Here is a 25,496-nt window from a genome sequence, read left to right as displayed (position 1 = left end):
TTCCCTGCGCTCAGATCATCTGCAATTTCTGAGCCTCTCAGAGACATATAGCAAGATCAGGAAACAAAACCGAGTATAGGGCCTCCCTAGTGATGCAGGTGGTTGAACACAGCGCTGTGAAGCTGCCCACAGCCTCTGCAGCACCGGTTCAATCCCCAGCCACTGGCAAGGGTCCCACATGGTGCTCAGACCTCTCCTGCCGTGCCCGCTGCTCCCCTCAGCAGTGTATTTCGTTGGTCTGCCTCTTCTGTTCCCCACTCTGGCTCTGGTGAATTCTCTCACCCTCCCGCGCTTCTGACTGTACCAAGTGCTTATATAAATAAATAAATAAATCTTTAAAAAATAAATAAATTTAAAAAAAAAAAAAGAGTATAAAAATCTAAAGTAAGATTCTAAAAGTGAGTTGCCCAAACTGTACTGGCACCAATTTAAGAACACTTTTCCATCCCTGTCCAAGATCCCATGTGACCAAACTGGGGGGGAAATGATGCTTTAATCAGTTAAAAATGTTGAAGTCATGATTCAGCAACAAAAGGAACTATGTCAGGGTTAATAAAAAACATAATTGGGCTTATAAAGTGTGTGAACAGTTTCAAGGATCATCTTAATCACATATAGTAAGATTAGGAATTTTAATTTATATTTGAAATGGTGATGTAGGTAGCTTGCTCTTTGAGTATGGAAGAGAAAAGCCAAGGTACCCCTGTAGCTGTTGCCCTAAAGTAGTTCCAGTGAAAGGGATTGATTCTATTACAGAGGAAAGGAATATTGTACTTAAGATAATTCTAAAGAGGAACTTGCTGTTTTACTTATGCATTTTCTCACTACTTTATCCTCCTTAATTTGCCTTCAAATTCTGACTTTACTAAAGAAAGAGAGGCTCCAGGGCAAAATATAAATAGCTGTTCTGCAGGGAAGGTATTACATCTTAATAGCTTGTAAAGTAGATGTTTAAGGAGCTGACTAGATCCCAAGGTATCTCACAACTGCCTTTTGGGTGGTGAATTTTGCCTTTGTGACAGCTACCTTACATGAATAGGAGGTGAAGGATTTGAAATGAGCCCTGGAAACCAAGAAATTACGTATTTAATTGCTTAGCTGAAGAGTCACTGGTGCCATGGCTTAATTTCACTGTCTGCAGGAGCAGAGACCATGGTGAGCTAAGGAAGGTAAGAAAAAGGAATAGAGAGAGGAGCAAAGCACAGACAGGTATAAGAGAGCCTTGGCTCTGGGGGTCATTCTAGATTCCATCTTTAACTAGTTGCCCTCTTACTGCTAATAACTTTTGAGCTTCAGTTGCTTTGCCTGAACAGGGGGAAGATGAAGACATTGACTCTCATAGGGTTGTGGTAAGGGGTAAATGAGATAATGTAGGTTACATCTGATGTGTGGTTGGTCCTCAATAAATCATGTGTGAAGTAAGCGTGAAGGGTCTGTAATAAGTGTGATACGTCCAACTCCAGGAAGTCCATCAGCACATTACTAGTAGGCTGGCAACAACAACAGGCCTTTAAAGGTTTCCTAGAGGCCCACACAGAAGGGTCAGATGCCTTGTCCTGGCACGCCAAGAGCTTCTACATTCCAGCCCAGCCCTACTCCTCCCCTCCATGCCCACTTTGCTCCTAACAACTCGAACTGTTTACCACCCTTTGTACTTGCCCTGCTCTTGCACATCTTCCTACTTTTGCTTGGTTCAGCCTCAATCCCTTCACTTCATCTGCACACATTTAAATTCTGCCCATTCATCCCTTGGTAATCCTAAGAGCTCCATAAAAAAACATGGTTCTGGGCCTCCCCGGTGGCACAGCGGTTGAGCACTGGGTTGCGAAGCTGCCCGCGGCCTCTGCGGCGCCGGTTCGATCCCCGGCTGCTCCCCGGCCACCGGAGGAGGGTCCCACATGGCGCGCAGACCTCCCCTGCCGCCCGCTGCTCCCCTCAGCAGTGTCCTTCGGTCCTTCTGCCTGCTCTGCTCCCCGCTCTGGCTCTGGTGAATTCTCTCACCCTCCCCTGCGCTTCTGACTGTACCCAGTGCTTGTATAAACAAAACAAACAAACAAATAACTAAATAAATAAACATGCCTCTCTTAAAAAAAAAAAAAACATGGTTCTGAATTTTTGAAGATTATTTTTTAAAGTGCACCATTCAGTGACTTTTATTACATTTATGAGTTTTGTTTACTGATCCTGACTACTAATTCCAATGCATTTTCATTACTCCCAAAAGAAACCTATCCACGATCATCACACCTCATTCACCTCCACCCCTATCCACTGACAACCACTAATAAACTTCCTGTATCTATGGATTTGCCTATTCTATAAATTTCACATAAATGGAATCACACAATATGTGGCCATTTGTGTCTGGTTTCTTTTACTTACCATGTTTTCAAAGTTTGTTCATTTTGTTGTTTATTTTGTTGCATGAATTGCTACTTCATTCTTTTTTATCATCAAATAATATTCCACTGTACAGATATACCACATTTTATTTACCCATTCATCAGGTGATGGGAATTTAGGTTGTTTCCACTTTTTGGCTACAGTGAATAATGCTGCTAATAAGTATTCCTATAAGCTTCTGTCTGGACATATGTTTCCTTTCTCTTGGGCATCTATAACCAGGGATGGAATTGGTAACTATACTTAACCTTTGAGAACTGCCAGACTGTTTTGCAAAGCAACAATCTTATGTTTCCACCCTCAGAGTACAATGGTTCTGATTTCTTGACAGCCTCATATTTGTATTAAAGTCAGTTATTTTAAAATCACTGTTGGCATCAGAAATGCAGCAAGTAAAAGTTCTATACACAACGTTACATGTTTACCTAAGCCAAATCTCAATAAACTACACAGATCCCAGGATGGATTTCTGGGCTTTTAAAATGATGCTGCAATGACAGTCATCAACGGGAGAACAGGCAGTGTGAGGTAACACAATCATAGTCTACTCATGGAAGAGCATTTCAAAGATGTAAACAGACTGCTTGAAAAATAACACTATACACCACTAAATGTGCACACACAATCAGGCCAGGATGAGTGCAGCATATTATTGAGTTATAGAAAAGATGATTTGCCCAGAAACTATTTCCCATAGGCAGGCCTGGTTCTCCTACACCAGCCGGAAATCTGCACCTTGGGAACAGAAACAGTGCAGGCACAGGCTTAATCATTGTTCCCTGTGATATCTTCAGAGTCAGAGAAACGTAAAATTTGAATCCTGATCTTGACATTTTGTACCTGTGTCCCTTTGGGCCACTGCTTAACTAACCTCTTAGAGTCTGAGTTCCCTCACCTGTCTGGGCCTCCCCTGGTGGTGCAGCGGTTGAGCGCTGAGCTGCGAAGCTGCCCACTGTCTCTGCAGCGCCAGTTCGATACCCAGCCACCGACGAGGGTCCCACATGGTGTGCAGACCTCTCCTGCCGCGCCCGCTGCTCCCCTCAGCAGTATACCTCATCAGTCTGCCTGTTCTGTTCCCTGCTCTGGCTCTGGTGAATTCTCTCAATTCCCACACTTCTTACTGTACCCAGTGCTTGTATAAATAAATAAATAAATCTTTGGGGAAAAAAAAAAGAAAATAGGGGTAAAGTTCCTAATTTGCAGGGTTGCTGCGACTGGCACATAACAGGTACTCAATGGTAACTGCTTATAACACTTTTTTCTGTGTCTCTTATATGGCGATTCTATGGGGCAATGTTGGAAAAAAGATAATAACTAACCTTGAAGTAGCCAGTTCATCATTTATTTGCAGGTAAAAAGTACTAAACTACTAAATATTCTGATGTAAAACTGAATGTATCAACTTTCAAGTGACAGAGGAGGCTACTAAATAGATATCCCAAAAATGAGCTAATGAAAATCTGTAGTGTTCTGGGCCTTAAAATGCTATCTCTGACCTGAGGGAGGTGGGGAGGCTATAGTAAAATGAGGAAGAGTGGACTGGGGCTTCTTGTGAAACAGGCGTGGTCCTAGCTCCTCCACTCTCCCAACTTTTGTGTTTATAGGAAAGTTAATTCTTCATTTACAATAGGATTATATTATCTGCTTTTATTATAGTTCAGGATTGTTGATAAAATCAAAGCTTTCTGTAGTATTTAGAATTAATTTTAATAAATATTTATTAATAATTTTATGTTTTTAATCCTAAGCACATAAATAGGGTTATGCAATTTCTACCATAACTTGAAAAGCTCTAGAGAAGTGACCTAGTGCATTGAAGTAGGAAAAATAAACAATGTTGAGACCAATAACATGGTTCAAATTACTTACTATGTAATCTTGGGGAAAGGATTTAATTATATCTAGCATATTTAGCTATAAAATGGGGTATCTCTCATCATACCAAAAATTCACTCAAAATGGATCATTTTAAATGGATCAATTTAAAACACTACGAAGAAAATATAGAAGTAAAACTGCATTATCTTGGTTTAGGTAATGATTTCTTAAAAATACCAAAAGTGGGGGCCTCCCTGGTGGCGCAAGGGGTTAAGATGCAACCTATGAAGTTATCCACAGCCTCTGCAGCATAAGTTCGATCCCCCGGCCAGTCAGGGAGCAAAGCACATGGCCCAGCAGACCTCTCCTGACTCACCCGCTGCTCCCCTCAGCAGTGTATTTCAGTCAGTCTGACTGTTCTGTTCCCCACTCTGTCTCTGGTGAATCCTCTCACCCTCCCACACCTCTGGCCTGTACCCTAGCCCTTATATGCATAAATAAAATAAATCTTTAAAAAAAATACCAAAAGTGCAAGCATAAAAGAAAATATTGATAAACTGGGCTTCATCAATACTACAAAGTTTTATGCTTCAAGTGATAACAATTGTAAGGAAAAAGACAACCCACAGAATGGCAAACCATATCTATGTAATTCATATATTTCATAAAGGACATGGGGCACACTTATAACTCAATTACAAAAAGACACATAATCTAATTTAAAAATGGGCAAATAATCTGAATAGACAGTACTCTGAAGAAGAGATAGAAATGGACAGTAAGCTCATGAAAAGATGATTAACACCCTCATTTATTAGAAAAATGCATATCAAAATCACAAGCTATCATTTCATTTCCACTAAAGAGGCTATTATAAAAAAGACAAACAAATGTTCAACATCACTTGTAATCAGGGAAATGCAAATCAAACTACCATGAAATACCATCTTACACCAGTGAGAATGGCACATATTAAAAAAACTAGCAACAACAAATGTTGGCGAGGTTGTGGAGAAAAAAGAACTCTCCTGCACTGTTGGTGAGAGTGCAAACTGGTCCAACCACTATGGAGAGCTGTGTGGAGATTTCTTGACCTACTAAACATAGAGCTTCCATAGGATCCAGCAATTCCACTCCTAGGTATTTACCCAAAGGACACAAATATCAATTCCAAAGATCACCTGCACCCCTATGTTTATAGCAGCACTATTTACAATACCTAAGCTTTGGAAACAACCCAAATGCCCAAAAATAGATGACTGGATCAAGAAGATGTGGTACATACACAACATGGAATATTATTCAGCATTCAAAAAAGATAAACACATGCAATTTGCAGCAACATGGATGACGCTGGAAGGGATCATGCTCAGTGAAATAAGCCAGAAAGAAAAAGAAAAATACCAGATGGTTTCACTCATAGCAGGAATCTAGAAAACTTAAATAAGGGACCAGGAAAAAGAATAACTATAAGAAAGTAAAAATCAAAATCAACAGAAAACTATGAACCAGAGACACTCTATGGGGGGGTGAAGGGCGGGGAGGGGAGGGATTGGAGTCAAAATAAGGGGGTCACAATTGTATGGGGAATATAAAAAAAAATGAAAAAAAAAAAAAAGACAGACAAGAACAAGTATTGGCGAGGATGCAGAGAAATCAGAGCCCTCAAGCATTGCTGATAGGAAAATAAAATAGTGCAGCCACTAATGGAAAAGCTCAGTAGTCCCTCAAAAGGTTAAATAGAGGATTACTACATGACCCAGTAATTTTCTCCTAGGTACATACCCAGGAGAAATGAAAACATATGTCCACACAAACGCTTGTAGATAAATGTTCATAACAGCATTATTCATCATAGCTGAAAAGTAAAAACAATCCAAATGAATGGATAAACAAATGTAATTATCTCTGCAGTGTAATATTATTCAGCCAGGAAAAGGAACGAAGTATCAATCCCTGCTACAACATGATTGTACCTCAAAAACATTATGCTAAATGAGAGGAGCCAGACACAAAAGACCACTCATTGTGTGATTCTATTTTTTTTTAAAGATTTATTTATTTATGCATACAAGAGCTGGGGTACAGGCCAGAGATGCAGGGGGTGAGAGGATTCACCAGAGACAGAGTGGGGAGCAGAACAGGCAGACTGACTGAAATACATTGCCGAGGGGAGCGCGGGTGAGACAGGAGAGATCTGCGGCGCCATGTGCGTTGCTCCCTGGCCTGCCAGGGATCGAACTCATGCTGCAGAGGCTGCAGATTGCTTCATGGTGCGTTGCTTAACCACCTGCACCACAAGGGAGGCCCATGTGATTCTATTTTTATGAAATGTCCAGAATAGGCAAATCCACAGAGACAAAAAGTAGATTTGTGGGCCTCCTCGGTGGCGCAGCAGTTGAGCGCTGGGTTGCGAAGCTGCCCGCAGCCTCTGCAGTGCAGGTTCGATCCCCGGCTGCTCCCCGGCCACCGGAGGAGGGTCCCACATGGCGCGCAGACCTCTCCTGCCGCCCGCTGCTCCCCTCAGCAGTGTACTTCGGTCCTTCTGCCTGCTCTGCTCCCCGCTCTGGCTCTGGTGAATTCTCTCACCCTCCCGCGCTTCTGACTGTACCCAGTGCTTGTATAAATAAATAAATAAATAAATAAATCTTTAAAAAAAAAAAAAAAAGTAGATTTGTGTTTTCCAGGGGCTAAGGGAAGTGGGAGATAGGAAATGATGGTAATAAATATGGGGTTTCTTTCTGAACTGATGAAAAGTTCTAAAATTAGCAGTGAAGATTACATAATTCTCTAAATATACTAAAAACATTGAATCATATTTTAAATAGTGAATTTTTGGTTTATAAATTATATCTCAAATAAGAAGTTTAAAAAATGAGGATACTATCTACTTCCTAAAATTACTCAAAAATTTACTGATAGTATACTTGAGAGATGTTTACAAAGTGCTCATTTGTTAATTAGGTGGTACAGTAACCAGGTTAGTACATAAAAAGAAATCTTCCCATTTCAAGGACATACATGGAAATGATACACTTCACAGGACTATGATCCAAATTTCAATGCCAGATCCAATTTAGATGGCCCTTCAAGGGATAGAATTATTTTCAGTTGATGATTGCCCAACTTACTTTATTTGAGGGAGAAACCTGAGAAGAAGACAAGGAGTTCAGGCTCTGACAAGTTAAAACTTGTAATCCTGTGCAGTTAGAAACTGTAAACACAATTTTACCTTGTATCTACTTTCCCCCTCTTTGGCTTTCCCTCCCCTTGGCTCTTTCTCCAGAAATGAAGAAAGGAAGAAGGTGGAATAGTTGTTGTGATTTGTTTGGGCATGTCGTGATGTCTACATTCTTTTCACTACAAGGCAAGAGTGTACTTTCACCTCCATGCGTGGATCAGAGCCCAGGGCTCTGCTGTATTTTTTTCAATGAACTTGGTAGTTTTATCCAAATATCATTTTGACAATGGTGGGGATCACCTGGATCCCTGAAATGTATCTTTGATGTTGCTCTCAAAATGTCCTTTAAATAAATAAAAAGCGGGGGTCTCCCTGGTGGTGAAAGGGGTTAAGCATCAGCACTATGAAGCAATTGCAGGTACTACAGCATGAGTTCGATCCCCAGCCAGGGAGCTGACCCACATGGCGCAGCAGACCTCTCCTATCTCGCCTGCTGCTCCCCTCAGCAGTGCATTTCAGTCAGTCTTCCTGTTCTGCTCCCCACTCTGTCTCTGGTGAATCCTCTCACCACCCCCACCTCTGGCCTATACCCCAGTTTTTGTATGCATAAATAAATAAATCTTAAAAAAAAAGTAAATAATTAAAATTGACTCAGAGGACACAAGAACAGATCCACAGTATGATTAAAAAAAAAAAAAACCTGGCTATCTTATTTGAAAAGTATTTACTTATCACAGTCATTATTGAACATCTATGTGAGCAATGTGAACAATGCCCAAAACATCTAGTATGGGACTCGAGGACATGTTTTAATGGCAGTTTTAAGGAAGGACTTCTATTTTTTACCTTCTACAACTCACATTTACATTTAAAAAAGAGAGAGAGAGAGAATGCATTAACTTGTACAATGATAATGATGCCAAAACAATGGAAAAAAGAATATATAAAGAGTGTAAAAAGAGACTAAACCTTCCACTATAAACTCTGGATTGTAGACAGAACTCAGTGATATGGGGCCTCCCTGATGGCCCAGGGGTTAAGACTTAGGCTCTCACTGCTGTGGCCTGAGTTCCATCCCAGCCAGGGAGGGAGGTGACCCACACGGTACAACAGACCTCTCCCATCTCGCCCGCTGCTCAGCAGTGTATTTCACTCAGTCTGCCTGTTCTGTTCCCCACTCTGTCTCGGGAATCCTCTCACTCCCCGAACCTCTGGCCTGTACCCCAGTTCTTCTGTGCATAAATAATAAACAAACAAATAAATAAATCTTCAAAAAAAACCCTCAGTGATTTGATATATATTTTCCTGCCTAAAGAATCTACTACTGAGCACCTACTTACCTGGGAGCAGGTGCTATGAGAATCAAGTCAATTATCACTTATCAGTAGGACCAAAAGGAGATACGATTTTTCATAAAATTAAAATTGAACTCATAGAGAATTTAGTTCTCAAACTGTTGTGATGGACAGATAACGCATATATCAGAAAATCCAACATCAGCTATTGAATTGGTGGGTTTATTTCACTCCTATGCACTGTCCCTGGACTGCAGACAAAGTTGGCAAGAAATTACAAAAGAAAGACAGCAAAATATCACTAAATTAAGCAAAAGGTATGTTGTTATTTTTTCATGGAGCCATTTAGGCAGCAAAGGAAAGGAAAACTTAAAACACACACACACACACACTCACTCCCCCAAATTAAATGCTGCTCAAAAGACAACCAGGTGCCCCTTGAACGCAGGGCATTTTGAAGGGGGTTGGGTTGTCTGACTGGGAGTCCACAGCGGCTTGGCTCCAGCACTGCTTTCCGCCTGGGCAAAAGACACTGGCAAAGCAGGTGGGAAAATTCACCTCTTTCCTTTCTTAATGGGAAATTCACCTAAGGCCTTCACCTTTAAGTGTATGTTACAGACACCAAAAACATCAATTAATTCAAACTTGTCCATCTTGGGGAGCTGAGAACAGAAACTACACCTCTACCGCCCATGTTCTTCATCACCAAATTAGCTACTAACTGATTAGCACACCAATTAAAATTACTAAAAACAAACACAAAACCAACAGTTGTGATTTTTATAGCAGACCCTAGAGGCTAATGAGCTCAGTGGGTTAATCAGCTAGGAAACTTATTCCAAACAGCAACGTTGCCACATTAGAATGACACACTGCTGCTCCCTGAAAACCATGTCTTTAAAAAAAAAAAAATCAATGATAAACATCTCCTTGACAGTATAACAGTTTCTTGGGAAAAATACAGGGTTATTTTTTTCTTGAGACTTAAGAATTACAGGCATGTTAAGTTGCTGAGCCTTTGATTTCCGTTTAAGTCCCATCCACTGCCCTGTGGCTTTCGAGTCCTCTCGAGCCCCCAGGGTGGTGTCTTCCACCCCTCAGCTGCAGGTAATTACTTTTTCTCACAAAACTCTCTATACTTTCGGCTTCTGCTGTTACCTAGTTGTCCTTTTATGCCTCTTTGGGTGATCATTAGGTCTCCTTGAAGAATTTTCTTTTTGCTTTTTAACCTAGTAACAACAATGCAAATGTATTGTGTATAGTAATATTTATTGAATAAACAATTAATCCCAAGACTCAGGCCTTCATCATGATATACTTGCCCTTCTGCACTCTCTCAAGCTTCAACTACGAGATCTGCATAGAGCATATGTAAGTTACACCAAGAAATAACTCGCCAATAAAGACCTGCACATGCCATTGAACTCACCTCGCGTTTTGCAGTGAGAAGGACTGCATTGCTGGCATCAATCCTGCACCCCTTCCTGAATCCAAGCCTGTGACATGCTCTGTCACTTGGTCTGCTGTCCCACTAAAGGAATAGAGCCTATTTCCCTACCCTTTGACATCTGAATTGAGTCACATGACTTGCTTTACCCAAAAGAATGGGCTGAAGTGATAGGAAGTCAGTCCCTCGCTTAGAAAACTGAAAAGGCCTCTTGAGTTTATTCTTGCTCTTTTATATGTCTGCCATCTCCACAAGAACATGCCCTGATAGGGGCCTCCCTGGTAGCACAAGAGGTTAAGACACAACCTATGAAGCTAACCGCAGCCACTGCAGCAAGAGTTCAATCCCCAGCCAAGGAGCTGCCCACATGGTGCAGCAGACCTCTCCTGACTCGCCTGCTGCTTCCCTCAGCAGTGTATTTCAGTCAGTTTGCCTGTTCTGTTCCCCACTCTGTCTCTGTTGGGTCCTCTCACCCACCGCGCCTCAGGCCTGTACCCCAGTTCTTGTATGCATAAATAAATAAATCTTAAAAAAAAAAAAAGAACATGCCCTGATAGGCCCTGATAGGCCATCCCATGTCCAGGGATGACTAGAAACAGGTACAACAGAGCCTACGGGCCTGCAGGAAGGGGTAGATCTTCTCAGCCAAGCCCAGCCTAGATCAGCTAACCCCCAACTGGTCAGAGATATGAGTGATAATAAATGATTAGTGTTAAGATACTGAGTGTTGGGGTAGTTTGCTATGTAGCAATAACTAATGGATGGAATGGGCCTACTCACGCTTTAGATGTGAGAAATTAGCACAGATCACCATGTTATTACTGAGTAATCCAACAGATAAGGTGATGGTGATAACATTAAAATGATAAGAGCTAACACGTCTTTGAACAACTTACATGTGCCAAGCACTTTCAAGGTCTTGACTCATTTAATCTTAGTATTATTAGGCCCCTTTCTATAAATAAACTTAGAACAGTTTTAGAAACAAAATTACCTAGAGATAGCACAGAGTTTTCAAATACGGCACACCTTGTTGTCCTTATTAACATTTTACATTAGTATGTTCTATTTGTCACAATTAATGAACCAATACTGATATTTTATTATCAACTAAGGTCTACAATTTACTCAAATTCTCTTAGTTTTTCCCTATTGTCCTTTTTAATTCCAGGATCCCATCTACCACATTGCATATCATCATCCTATCTCTTTGGCCTCTTCTCCACCCTTACTCAATTATACACACAAAAATATGAATTTGGGTAACTGTTTTATTGGGATCTATTCACATAGCACAAAATTCACTCTTTTAAAGTATGTAATTCAGGGCCTCCCCGGTGGCGCAGCGGTTGAGCGCTGGGTTGCGAAGCTGCCCGCAGCCTCTGCAGCGCCGGTTCGATCCCCGGCTGCTCCCCAGCTGCCCGCAGCCTCTGCAGCGCCGGTTCGATCCCCGGCTGCTCCCCGGCCACCGGAGGAGGGTCCCGCATGGCGCGCAGACCTCTCCTGCTGCCCGCTGCTCCCCTCAGCAGTGTACTTCGGTCCTTCTGCCTGCTCTGCTCCCCGCTCTGTCTCTGGTGAATTCTCTCACCCTCCCGCGCTTCTGACTGTACCCAGTGCATGTATAAACAAAACAACCAAATAAATAAATAAATAAAACATGCCTCTATTTAAAAAAAAAAAAATAATAAAAAAAATAAAGTATGTAATTCAATAGTTCCTACTTGCAGAGTAGTGTAACTACCACCATAGTCCATTTTAGAAAGTTTTCATCATACTAAAGAAAAACTTTAGCCCAACCCCTTTAGCCCTTTACCCCTCCCCAGCACTAGGCAACTACTATTCTACATTCTGTATCTATAAATTGACCTATGCGGGACATACCATATGAGGAAACCATATACTATTGACCTTTTGTACTGGCTTCTTTTACTGATGCTTTTAAGGTCTGTCTATGCTTTAGCGTATTTTAGTAAGTCATTACTTTTTATGTATGTTGTATGCATATGCCACATCTTGTTTACCCATTCATCAGGTGACAGATATTTGTGCTGTTCCAACCTCTGGGCTATTAAGAACAAAGCTACTATGAACTATTATGTGCAAGTTTTTGTGGGGATATAAGTTTTCATTTTTCTTACTTACATAATAAGGAATGAAGTTGCTGGGTCAAGGGATAACTCTTTTATCTTTTCAAGGAAATGCCAAACTACTTTGCAAAGGAGCCGTATCATTTTACATTCCTATTTAGCCCCCTTTTTACAGATAAGGTCATGAAGCCCAGAGGGATTAAGTAATTTGCCAAAGTTCACATAGCTGAGAAGCGGGGGACTGAGAGGTATACCCAGACAATGCACCTCAGGGCCAGAGCTCTTGATAACTGTACTACCCAGCTACATTCTTACGGTCTCACCATGTATGCTTCTCACACTATTACAGAGGGTGCCTAATTCTCTACACCCCTTTTCATGAGGCCCCACTCTAGTTTTGAAATCCATGAATTAATGGAGATGTGGAAAAAAACAGAGTCACAGAAGGGAAACAGAAGATTGCAAAAAAGTGTTTGATGAAGAAACATTAAATACCCTAGATTTTTTTAGCTTAATGAGAGGGCAGAAGTGTCTCTGATAGTAGTCAAGTATACAGAAGGCTGATTGATGCAATGCAAACTCACGTATGAGTCATTCCTTACTTCCTTGATTTACAGGAACTGGGGTTTACTCTATAGGAAGATAAGTAAATATAAAGATTTCATCATTATGAGACACAAACTTTATACACACATTTTGGGAACCATCCAAAAAAATTATTTCCATAGCTTATATTGAGTCCTAGTTAGGAGGCAGGAAGATGGACACAATGACCAGCAGGCCTGTGGCTCTATGACATGACATAATCTTTAGCAGACAGACCTATAGTTCCTTAGCTGGAACTAACTTACCCTGAATCGCAGATAGATATACAAAGGCGTCTTCATGCTCCAAGTTCTCCAAGAATATCTAGAACCACAAAATACAGCAGTGATATGAGTCACACAGAGCAAGCATTAGTCTTGGTTAGTCATTGGTCAGACTTTAGATCTCATGGGGGTAAAACAGTACATAGGTTTGAGTCCTGTTTTTACAATATTTTTAAAAGGACTGTCCTGAGGGGTAGATACTTCTTCAATAGCTAAGTATATACCAAAAGGAGGCATGAGAAATCAGAATCTGGAAGAGCAATCCTCCACAATTCCACTACAGCCTATAATGGATGACGCTGTCTCATGGGACATGACAGATGTCAGGTTGTGACACCAGAGGATGGTTTTGGTTGGTTATGTGAGGTTGATGGCACAGTTGGGCACAGTTGTTGTAATTTGATCCTTTTCTCTTGCACTCAGAAAGAACATGGAAGGGCCCTCTGGAAGGGGTTAAGCGTCAGCACTATGAAACTATCTGCAGTCTCTGCAGCACGAGTTTGATCCCTGGCCAGGGAGGTGACCCACATGGCACAGCAGACCTCTCCTGTCTTGCCCGCTGCTCCCCTCAGCAATGTATTTCAGTCAATCCGCCTGTTCTGCCCCCCACTCTGTCTCTGGTAAATCCTCTCACCCCCCTGCACCTCTGGCCTACACCCCAGCTCTTAAATGTATAAGTAAATAATTTAAAAAAAAAATATGGAAGTGGGCCTCCCTGGTGGCACAGTGGGTTAAGCACAGCACTGTAGGCTGTCCACAGCCTCTGCAGCACCAGTTCAATTCCTGGCCAGCCAGGGAGATACCCACATGGTGCGGTGCACCTCTCCTGTCGTGCTCGCTGCTCCCCTCAGCAGTGTATTTCGGTCTGTTTGCCTGCTCTGCTCCCTATTCTGTCTCTGGTGAATCCTCTCACCCTCCCACGCCTCTGGCCTGTGCCCCAGTTCTTGTATAAAAATAAATAAATCTTTAAAAAAATATGGAAGAAAGAATGTGAAAGTCCACGTGAGAGACACAGTGGGTCTTGTCATTAATCTCTCTACTGTTGTTTTATTTCTGAATAAACTTTCTTTTTTTTTTAAAGATTTATTTACTTATATAAGAACCAGAGTACAGGCTAAATGTGTGGGAGGATGAGAGGATTCACCAGAGACAGAGTGGGGAACAGAACAGGCAGACTGATGAAATACACTGCTGAGGGGAGCAGTGGGCAAGACAGGAGAGGTCTGCAGCACCATGTGGGTTGCTCCATGGCTGGCGGGAATCAAACCGGCACTGCAGAGGCTACGGACAGCTTCACAGCGCTGCACTCACCCGCCTGCGCCACCAGGGAGGCCCTGAATAAACTTTCTTATTTGTTAGAATAACTGACTGTTTTTGTTTGAGGTTAACTAAGGGAGGGAACCTGGCTCAATAAGCAGAAATTATTATTTACTTACTAGTTTTAAAACTTTAGTTACTAAAAATAATTTTTTCAATCAGAATTACAATTCTTAGTCTAATGGTCAAAGTATGTGGAAGAGACAATAGTAATAATAATAGCAGCTAGTTTTATTGCATCCTCGTATGTTTATCACTATAATTAGTGCTTTATATGAATCATTTTATTTCAAATCTTTCAACGTAAAGTGGGTCCTATTATTATCCTCACTATACCAATGTAGAAATTGAGGCACAGACAATGTAAAGGACTTGTCCAGGACTTAGCATTTTTTTTTTAAAGGATTTATTTATTTATGCTTACAAGAACTGGGGTACAGGCCAGAGGTGTGGGAGGTGAGAGGATTCACCAGAGACCGAGTAGAGAACAGAACAGGCAGATCGAATGAAATACACTGCTGAGGGGAGCAGCGGGAGAGTGAGGAGAGGTCTGCTGTGCCATGTGGGTTGCTCCCTGGCCGGAGATCGAGTTCGTGTTGCAGTGGCTGAGGATAGCTTCATAGGTTGCGTCTTAAACCCTTGTGCCACTGGGGAGGCCCGACTTGTCCAGGACTTTGATCTGGTATTTGGTCAGTAATCTCTATACCACTTAGCTCTTAATTTTCTAACCCACAGTGAAATCAGGACATTCTCCACAAAGGGAAAAGATCCCAAAAAGCATATATTTTCTCCCATACAAGTCTACAACATAAAGAACAGCTTTCACACAGTGATGGAAGGACAAGAGGAGAAGAGACCCAATTCTGTCAAACGACCCTCGAGAAGGAAGAGAAAACAGAACACCTCTCCGCGCTGGGTCACAGTGTTGAAAGTGGATCTATTTTATACCACAAAGAGGATGTTCCCATCTCTGGAAACTTGTTCATGCTGTTCCGTCTCCTGTTCCTTATTCGGCTGCTCAAACCTGATGAGTTTGTGAAGGTCATGTCCAGATCTACTTCGGATTTCAACTCTCTCCCTTTCCTGACTGTCCATAGCATTTTTTCCTGTAACTGGTACTCTCTCTGGTCTCTTCCTGTTCCACTGAGTAGTCTTATGTGCTTTTATCTAAGTCTTTCCTAACTTGACATCTTGTCGCCTCAGAACACCGACCATTTTCCTGAGAGTAACCCAGGTCAGCTTGCTACACAGTCCAGACCCCCAGAAAGCTGCACTCCCACCTGCATGCATGTATTCTGTAGCGTGTTCTACTCACCTGGAGAAGTTTCTCTTGCATCTCAAGGGCTGTTGCTTCTCTCTGCTCTATCCAACGGGAAAGAGTTCGCAGGGCAGCAGCCCGTGTAGGAATTTGAGGATCATAAGCTGCTAAAAGAACCGCCTGGAGCTCCTCTGTGGTTGCGCTCCCAGGCTTCTGATTTGTGGTAGGGTTGGCTTCATTGGCTTCCTGAGGAATGTGTGCAGCATCAGCCTTCAGGCCTGCTCGTTTGCATTTCTCCCGGCTTTGCTCTTGTTCGAGGTGGTCAGAAGACGCATCAGCATATCTCTCACAACTGCTTTGTTGCTGTTCTATTTTGCTTCCTGGATCCTTTTTGTTCAGGGTACTGTGGGCAGCCACACTCACAGCCTTGGTGGAGAAGGCCCCATGGGTGGAGATGGTGATGCGGAGATCAGCAGCGAGTTCTTGGATGACAGGGTCAGGGTACGTGTCAGAGACCTTCTCCAGCAGAGGCAGCAACTGCTTCAGAACAGCAAAATCACTTGACTTCAGCTACAAAATAAAATGGAGAGTGTCACATTCACATGAACACAACAGATGTTATGACCTGAACATAAGGAATCATTTTCTTTTTAAAAAATTTTATTTATGGGCCTCCCCTGGTGGCGCAGCGGTTGAGCGCTGGGCTGCGAAGCTGCCTGCAGCCTCTGCAGGCCGGTTTGATCCCAAGCCACCGGTGAGGGTCCCACATGGTGCACAGACCTCTCCTATACCCAGTGCTTGTATAAATAAATAATTAAATATTTGTAAAAATGTATTTATGTATTTTATATCATTGTTCATTATTGTACAATGTTTGATTTCTCCTCTCAGGTGTCCCCATAAAATTACTACCACCAAGACACCCATGATCTGTCACCATGGACTCTTGTGCTCTTCCCGCCCCTTTTTATCCTTTTCCCTCCACTGAATGTTTCCGATTTATAGTTTGCCTGCTAGTTTTGCCTCTTTTTTTTTTTTTAAAGATTTATTTATTTATTTATACAAGCACTGGGTACAGTCAGAAGCACAGGAGGGAGAGAGAATTCACCAGAGCCAGAGCAGGGAGCAGAACAGGCAGAGGACCAAAGTACACTGCTGAGGGGAGCAGTGGGAGGCAGGTGAGGTCTGTGCGCCATGTGGGACCCTCGCCCGGTGGCCAGGAATCCAACCGGCGCTGCAGAGGCTGCAGGGCAGCTTCACAACCCAGCGCTCAACCGCTGCACCACCGGGGAGGTCCACTAGTTTTGCCTCTTTTTTTTTCTGATCACTTGTATGGTTTCCCTATGTTCTCCTAGAAGTGAAACTATCCAATAGTTTTCTTTTAATGAAACATATTCTGAGTAAAACGGATGGGGAGCGAATCTTACTCCTGGTGTAATCAGCATATAGCCTGAGTCATCTTGAATAATTATAGCCAACATTTATTGAGCATTTACAACACACAGGTACTTTTCTAAAGCTAAAAATACATATATAGATCAGTGATGCATACTGTTACTCTTAATTTTTACAACCTAATGGACAAAACATAGTATCTTATGCTGTTAATTTGTATTAGTCAGACTAAGAGCACTATTAATTATCCTTTCATGTTTATTAGCTGTCTGCATTTCTTTCTCTGTGATCAGACTATATGCTTTATGCTCACTTTCCTAATGGACTTCTGTCTCAATAGGTACTTATACTATACTGAATTTTAATACATAACATACAGAAAAATTCTTTTCTAGATTATTGTATTTTGACTTTTATTGTATTTTTTATTGTATTACGGGTTTTTGTTTTTGTTTTAGTTTTGTGTACCATTTGACATAAATAGATGAGTTAAAATTAATAAGGTACTCAGTGCCTGACACATAGTAAGTGCAATGTAGCTGTTTTAAAAATAAATACAATAAACAAAAAATAAACAGGTACATATTCCTATTCCTGAGATCCCATTACTATATTTATCTACATTTTAATCAGGTGGAAAATGGATGCATAGCACAGTTAAGAAAACATATCCAAGGTTACAAAGATGATGGTAAGATGTGAGCTCAACAAATCTGACTCTGGAGTCCACAGTTCTACCCCAAATCTGACATGCCCTCACTTGACTGAATGAAACTGTTCTTAACAACATGATCTAAAGTGGCTGGTCAGCACACAGGGGATCACAGGGGCCTGGAAAAGATTAGAATGATCACTGGCAAAAGGAAATTTCTTAGAAAGTAGGAGTGAAAATTACATGAGATTTTATTCTCTCTGGAAGCTTTGTTCTAATCATGCCTTATGCCTCACTAGGAAAGGCAGATGTGCAGTCAGTGAAGAAACAAGAACAGTGATAACCCTTTTCATTTAAAAATATTTAGGAAATTATTATATGAGTCTTCATGAGGTCCTGATGATTTGAAAACCTTGTGGTCTTAAATCCTTTCTTGAACAAGGCAGTAGGTTTTTTTGGTTTGTTTTTAATTTTATTTTTATTTTTATTTTCTTAAATCATTGCTCATTTTTATACAATATTTGATTTCTCCCTTCAGGTATAGTCTCCATGATTCTCCCAGCCCTACATCACCTGTGAACTGTCATCATAGTTCCTTGTGCTCTTCCCTCCCTGTTTTGACCCCTCCACCAAGGCAGGGTTTTATTACTTATTCATTCACTTCATTATCCAACCAACCAATCAATTAGCCCAGTAACTTTCATAGAATCTATATAATATTCTATATAATCTATCTATATAAATTTTACACTATATGTGCAAAAAAGAAGTTATTATTCACTCTCCCCACCACACTCCACCCAAGTAAATGAAAACTGAGGTCAGTGTCAGGCTTATACCTGTGAAATTTGACTAGATGCTCCCCCAGATTTGTTGGTTTAAACAATTAAAACCTAATGCAAAATTGATGTAAAGTAGAATTTGTAGTTCCACAATATGAAGCCTATCTTCATATAAAACAACCAATCATCCTGATGTTACTGCATATTAAGGGTAGAGGATAATATGAAAGCGAAGATGTGCATTACTTTAAAAAAAAAAAAAGGTGAGCCTCCCCTGGTGGCGCAGTGGTTGAGCGCTGGTCTGCAAAGCTGCCCGCAGCCTCTGCAGCGCCAGTTCGATCCCCGGCCACCAGCGAGGGTCCCACATGGCGCGCAGACCTCTCCTGCCCTGCCCGCTGCTCCCCTCAGCAGTGTACTTCGGTCCTTCTGCCTGTTCTGCTCCCCGCTCTGGCTCTGGTGAATTCTCTCACCCTCCCGTGCTTCTTTTTTTTTTTTTTTTTATAGGTTTTTTTTTATAGAGGCATGTTTTATTTATTTGTTTGTTTGTTTTGTTTATACAAGCACTGGGTACAGTCAGAAGCGCAGAGCAGTTGAGGGCTAGGCTGCGAAGCTGCCCGCAGCCTCTGCAGTGCTGGTTCTATCCCCGGCCCCCAGCGTGGGTCCCACATTGGGCCACAGACCTCTCCTGTCGTGCCTGCTGTTCCCCACTCTGGCTCTGTTGAATTCTCTCACCCTCCTGCGCTTCTGACTGTACCCAGTGCTTGTATAAATAAATAAATCTTTAAAATAAATTTAAATAAAATAAAATAAAATGGTAATATCTACTTGTATTTACATTATAGGTATATTTTCAAGTTCTAGCATATATAAAAATTTATTTTAAAAATTTTATTTATTTATGCATATAAGAACTGGGGTATAAGCAAGAGGTATGGAGGTGAGAAGATTTACCAGAGACAGAGTGGGCAGCAGAACACACCAATGTACTGAAATACACTGTTGAGGGGAGCAGCAGGCGAGATAGGAGAGGTCTGCTGCGCCATGTAGGTCAGCTCCCTGGCCAGGGATGGAACTCATGTTGCAGTGGCTGCCGACAGCTTCATAGTGCCGTGTCTTTAACCCCTGAGCCACCAGGGAGGCCTATATCTAACAATTTTTCTCTTTTTTTTTTAAATATTGATTTAGGCATATCTGTACCTGGGGTACAGGTCAGAGATACAGGGGGTAAGAAGATCCACCAGAGACAGGGTGGGGAACAGAACAGGCAGACTGACTGAAATACACTGCTGCGGGGAGCAGCGGGTGACACAAGAGAGGTTTGCCTTGCCATGTGGGTTTCTCCAGCCCGGGATAGAACTCATGCTGCAGAGGCTGCGGATTGCTTCATAGTGTGGTGCTTAACCCCTTGCGCCACCAGGGAGGCCCTAACAATTTCTTCTTAAAACAATACACTACAAGACAAATAGATCAATAGGACAGAGTAGAGAGAATAGAAGTAGATCCACATAAATATAGTAACTTGTCTATAACTAAAAAGGGAAAGTAATACAATATAGAAAAGACAGACTTTTCAACAAATGGTGCTGGAACAAGAAGACATTCACATGCAAAAATGAATCTAGACACAGATCTTCAACAATCACAAACATTGACTCAAAATGGATCATAGACTCAAATGTAAAATTCAAAACTAGAAAATTCCTACAAGATAACAGAGGAGAAAAATCTAGATGACCTCGGATATGGTGATGACTTTTTTAGATACAATGCCAAAGAAAAGATGTCCATGAAATTTATCAATAAGCTGAATTTCATTAAAATTCAAAACTTCTGCTTTGCAATGCAAAAGCAAAAGAAGACAAGCCACAGACTAAGAGAAAATATTTGCAAGAGACATATCTGATAAAGGACAGTTGCCCAAAACATACAAAAAAAACTCTAAAAACTCAACAATAAGAAAATAAACAACTTGATTTAAAAGTGGGCAAACAATTTAAGGAGGTACCTAACCAAAGAAAATATACAGCTATATACAGTACATAAAGAGATGCTCAGGCCTCTCCAGTGGCGCAGCAGTTGAGCGCTGGTCTGCAAAGCTGCCCACAGCCTCTGCGGCGCCGGTTCAATCCCCGGCTGCTTCCCGGCCACCGGAGGAGGGTCCCATATGGCGCGCAGACCTCTCCTGCTGCCCGCTGCTCCCCTCAGCAGTGTACTTCGGTCCTTCTGCCTGCTCTGCTCCCCGCTCTGGCTCTGGTGAATTCTCTCACCCTCCCGCCCTTCTGACTGTACTCAGTGCATGTATAAACAAAAAAACAAACAAACAAACAAATAAATAAATAAAACATGCCTCTATATAAAAAAAAAAAAAGATGCTCAATGACATCTCATGAGGGAACTGCAAATTAAAACTATGAAATACCACTACACACTTAGTATAATGACTAACATCCAAAACACTGATACCACCAAATGCTGGTGAGAATGTGGAGCAACAGGAACTCTCATTCAGTGCTAGATGGAATGCAAATTGTACACTCATTTTGCAAGGCATTTTGGCAGTTTGCTACAAAACTAAACATTCTTACTATATGATTCAGCAATTGTACTCCTTGGTATTTAACCAAATGAGTTCAAACAAAAGCCTATTCATGATGTTGAAAGCAGCTTTATTCATAATAACCCACACTTGGAAGGAACCAAGAAGTTCTTCAATAGGTGAATGAATAAATAAAACTATGGTACATTTAAACAATGGAATATTATTTCAATGCTTAAAAAAAATGCTATCCAGATATGAAGCATATTGAAGAACCTTTACTTATTACTCAGTAAAAGAAGGAAATCTGGAAAGACTACACAGCATGTTTCCACTACATAACATTCTGGCAAAGGCAAAACTATGGAGACAGTGCAAAGATCAGTGATTGCCAGGCATTAGCAGGGAAAGAGGGGTGAATAGGCAGCACAGAGAGGATACTGTCACATATAATACTATATGCATTACTTTAATGGTGGATACAGGTCACCTATAGGTTTGTCAAAATTCAGAATGGACAGCACCAAGAAAACTATGGACTTTGACTAACGACTATGTGTCAGAGTAGGTTCACTGATTTTAGTAAATGTACCAATCTAGTGTAGAAGGTTCACGGTGGGAAGGGGCCAGGAAGTGTGTTGTATGTGGGGGGCGGGGGGGAAACAAGAGATTCATGTGATTTCTCTGTACCTCCTGGCTCACTCTTGCTGTGCACCTAAAGTGACTCTAAAAATAGTCTACTTAAAAAAGAACAACCATCTTTTCTTCCTATTTTCAAACTTCTTAGTCATTATTGGATTCATCTTATTCAACTGGGTAACTTTGCTAATCATCATGGATAGGTAGATGGAGTCTGAATCCAGTAGCTTATAAGGCAATTAAAGTTATATATACTTTCAGCTTCATAAGCCTCCGATTTACCACTATGAGAATGAGCAGGGAAATCTAAGACTACAGGTGATAACTATTTGTTCAGAAACATTCACAAAAGTTTTGAAGTGTAAAGCAATATTCACTTAATTGGTGAATGAGAGATTGAAGCACTTAATTATTTTTCGAGGGTCACAGAAGGTCACTATCAAAATTGAGATTTGCCAAAGAGTCCCCCTTTCACTCTGTCACTGCTTTTCAGCACAGATGTTCTGTCCAGAGTGCAGAATTCTGTGTCAGAGCTCTGAGGCCTGCAGGAGCACACCACAGGTAAGTGACAGATTCCTCATCTGCCTGCCTCTCTGTCAAGTTTCTGGAATGCTTTAGGAGTGCGATGGGCAAAGTCAAGTCAACTCACAACTGATTTCTTTCAGGGGGGCAGGAAAAAACAAATTAGATGGTGAGTGGTTCTAAATGTTGAAACGTTTTCAAATTTAAGAACTGGGGGGTGGTCTGGTAGGGTCAGGATTGAAGGCAGTGGGTGGTAGGAGAGAGCACAGGTTCTAAGGGAAGTATTACAACGGAGTGACAGCCCCTGAGAGGCATATAAACCCTCATTCTGCCTTACCTCATCCTGCTCCAGCAAAAGTCACTGTTTTGGAAGAATCTGAGGGTTTCTTCCAGCAATAAAATTCTCACCTAAAATTTCTTAATTCTGAAAAATATTCATTATGTTCTCATTTCTGTATATCAACTGTTTCTTCAGATATTTAAATGAGCAGTTTGAATTTATTACAAGTGGTGTTTTTGTTTGTGTTCTCAGTCAACACGCCATTTTTATGAGCTACATCTTAGATATAGCAATATGAATCTCTTTTTACAAAAGAATTAAGAATCCAGCAGGGGCCTCCCTGGTGGGGCAAGGGGTTAAGTTGCAGCACTATGAAGCTCTCCACAGCCACTGCAGCACAGCACAAGTTCGATCCCCATCCCCGCCAGCCAGGGAGCAAACCCACGTGGTGCAGCAGACTTCTGTCTCACTCACTGCTCCCCTCAGCAGTGTATTTAAGTCAATCCACCTGTTCTGTTCCCCACTCTGTTGAATCCTCCAATCCCCCCACACACACCTCTGGCCTATACCCCAGCTTTTGTATACATAAATAAATCTTAAAAAAAAAAAAGAATTAAGAATCCATCAGATTAATCATCTTCACTAAAGGTAAGCTCCATGAGGGCAAAGCGCTAAGATAAATACTGACTGAATGAGTTTATTCTGCAATATTCTCAGACAATGGTATGGGATGAGCGTGGCAAGCACTGGATATTGGACCTGAAGATCTGGGTTCAAGTCCCAGCCCCACCACCCTTAGCCTTAAAAAGCTCAGATCAGCTTTCAAGGTTCTAACAGACTTTGGAATGTTCTGCAGGAACAGCTTCCTGAAGGCCAGACAAGTTATGCTACACATTAGATATAGCATACTTTTTTTTTTCTCTTTATTTTTTTTTAATTTTTTTTTAATAGAGGCATGTTTAATTTATTTATTTGTTTGTTTGTTTGTTTTGTTTATACATGCACTGGGTACAGTCAGAAGCGCGGGAAGGTGAGAGAATTCACCAGAGCCAGAGCGGGGAGCAGAGCAGGCAGAAGGACCGAAGTACACTGCTGAGGGGAGCAGCGGGCGGCAGGAGAGGTCTGCGCGCCATGTGGGATCCTCCTCCGGTGGCCGGGGAGCAGCCGGGGATCGAACCGGCGCCGCAGAGGCTGCCAGCAGCTTCGCAACCCAGCGCTCAACCACTGCGCCACCGGGCAGGCCCAATATAGCATACTTTTATGGTGACCAAACCTGAAACTTAGAAAGTGAGTTTGGAATTACAGTTAACTTGTTACTAGTCTTAAATCTTTACTTTCTCCAAATTAATTTAATGATCACTTTGATTTCATAAATTAGGAAGGAAAAGAAAAAAAATTGTTCAAAGGCCGTTTGGTATTGTTTCATTAGTCAAAAGATGAGTCCTAATGGGATATAATCTTATCGTATAATCTTCTAGTCTTTGAAGTAGACTCTGAAGCAGAAAACCTTCCTTGATAATGATCACCTGAAAACATCACTCAGAATCAGGACTTTGTCCCCTTAATAGAAAGACAGAAAAACCAATACTATTATAGAAGTCACTAATCAATGCATGAATCAAACAGGAAAAAAATTTAATAGATCTAGGGCAAAAGTATAAGTGTGACGTGCTTATGCCCACTTAACTAACTTGCAAAGTCAGAGGAATCCAGGATGTAAGGGTGAGTCAGGATGGCTCACATAAGGGCAGGGACAGGAGCAGGCTGCTCATTTACATCAGGTAATTGAGTTTCTCTTAGAGGATGATTAATTCATACATAATGGGCTTCTAGAAAGGGAAACTAAGATACTGTGCTCTATTTTGCGCTTAGGATGAGGTTGGAAATTATAAGTATTAAGAAAAAAGAAAAGCAAAAAACACACATACTTGTTCTCCACTTACAACAGCAAAGGCTATTCAAATTAATACTCAACCTGAAAAATAAAAACCAAGCAGGCCAACTAAATCCAGTAAAACACAACTTGAGAAAAATGATGCCATCGGTGAATCACTTCTTGACAGTTCTAACAGCCAAATATAATACGACTCTAGAAATGAGACAAAAACTTTTTTCCCCCAAAATACAGGAAAAATACAAAGTTAGGTCCCAGACAAAATTCCTTTTCCCCTTAAGGACAGGCTAGAGAAAGGAAAATTTTATCAATAAAATACCAAGAATCAGTATCAGATTCGAATCCTCAAACTCAAAATCCTACTCCCAGAAGGCTGTTACGACCATTTTGATTTCAGGTCAGATTTCATAACACTCACGTGAGGCCTCTTCTGCTTTCTTGTAGTCTTCTAATTGAGTGTAATTAACTGGGCTGGCATACATAAACATATCCCTGCCTGATGGTCCATCTTGCCTGGCACTATTCTGACCCTTAGGCTCTCCAGTTCAGCCACACTGACTTTCTATATCAAGCTCCTTTCTGCTTCCCAGGCTTTGTACATGACATTTTCTTTAACTGGAAGAGTCTCCTCCAATTCATCCTTCAAGTCTTAGCTTCAACTTACACTTCCTCCCTGGAAACTTTCCCAGACTAGGTTGGATCTCATGTTCTCTTGGTACCTTCTACTTCTCTTTTGCAGTACTTCATTCAGTTCAAAAGATATATTTAGCATTGTAAACTCAAGCTTTTATGTTTATTTATACATGAACATAAACATTCAAATATTCTTAAATTCTGTTAGAATTTGAATAATAATTCCAAGTTGGAATCATTATTCCAATTGATCCTCTAAAAGCATTTTGGCCATTCAAATAAGCTTAGAAATAATATTTTCAACTAGCATAAAAATATTGTATGGTTATATTTAGTTTTAGAGCAATACATAGTATTATCATTTCTAATGAACACTTTCCCTTCACTTGTTTATTTACTGTTTTTTTTTATTATTAAATTTTTTTTTTTAAGATTTATTTATTTTATACAAGAACCGGATGCACGGGAGGGTGAGAGGATTCATCAGA

The 25,496-nt window shown here is 41.2% G+C and overlaps 1 protein-coding gene across 1 annotated transcript in view; it reads right to left on the bottom strand.

Annotated features, from left to right (window-relative positions):
* TANGO6 (transport and golgi organization 6 homolog) overlaps positions 1–25,496 on the bottom strand; it is a gene marked incomplete at its 3' end in the record, with an annotated part of 156,747 nt that overhangs the window by 89,963 nt on the left and 41,288 nt on the right. Inside the window, exons 13-14 of the mRNA XM_084257623.1 lie at positions 15,733–16,245; positions 13,083–13,140 (exon numbers count right to left, since the gene is read on the bottom strand). Of these exons, the coding sequence (XP_084113749.1) occupies positions 13,083–13,140; positions 15,733–16,245 (571 nt within the window). The remainder of the gene's footprint in view (positions 1–13,082; positions 13,141–15,732; positions 16,246–25,496) is intronic.

The sequence above is a fragment of the Talpa europaea genome (genome assembly GCF_964194135.1).
Source record: "Talpa europaea genome assembly, chromosome: 16".
Taxonomy (NCBI): Eukaryota; Metazoa; Chordata; class Mammalia; order Eulipotyphla; family Talpidae; genus Talpa; species Talpa europaea.
Note: the sequence above shows the minus strand (reverse complement) of the source record. Positions and strands in the feature narration are given on the sequence as shown.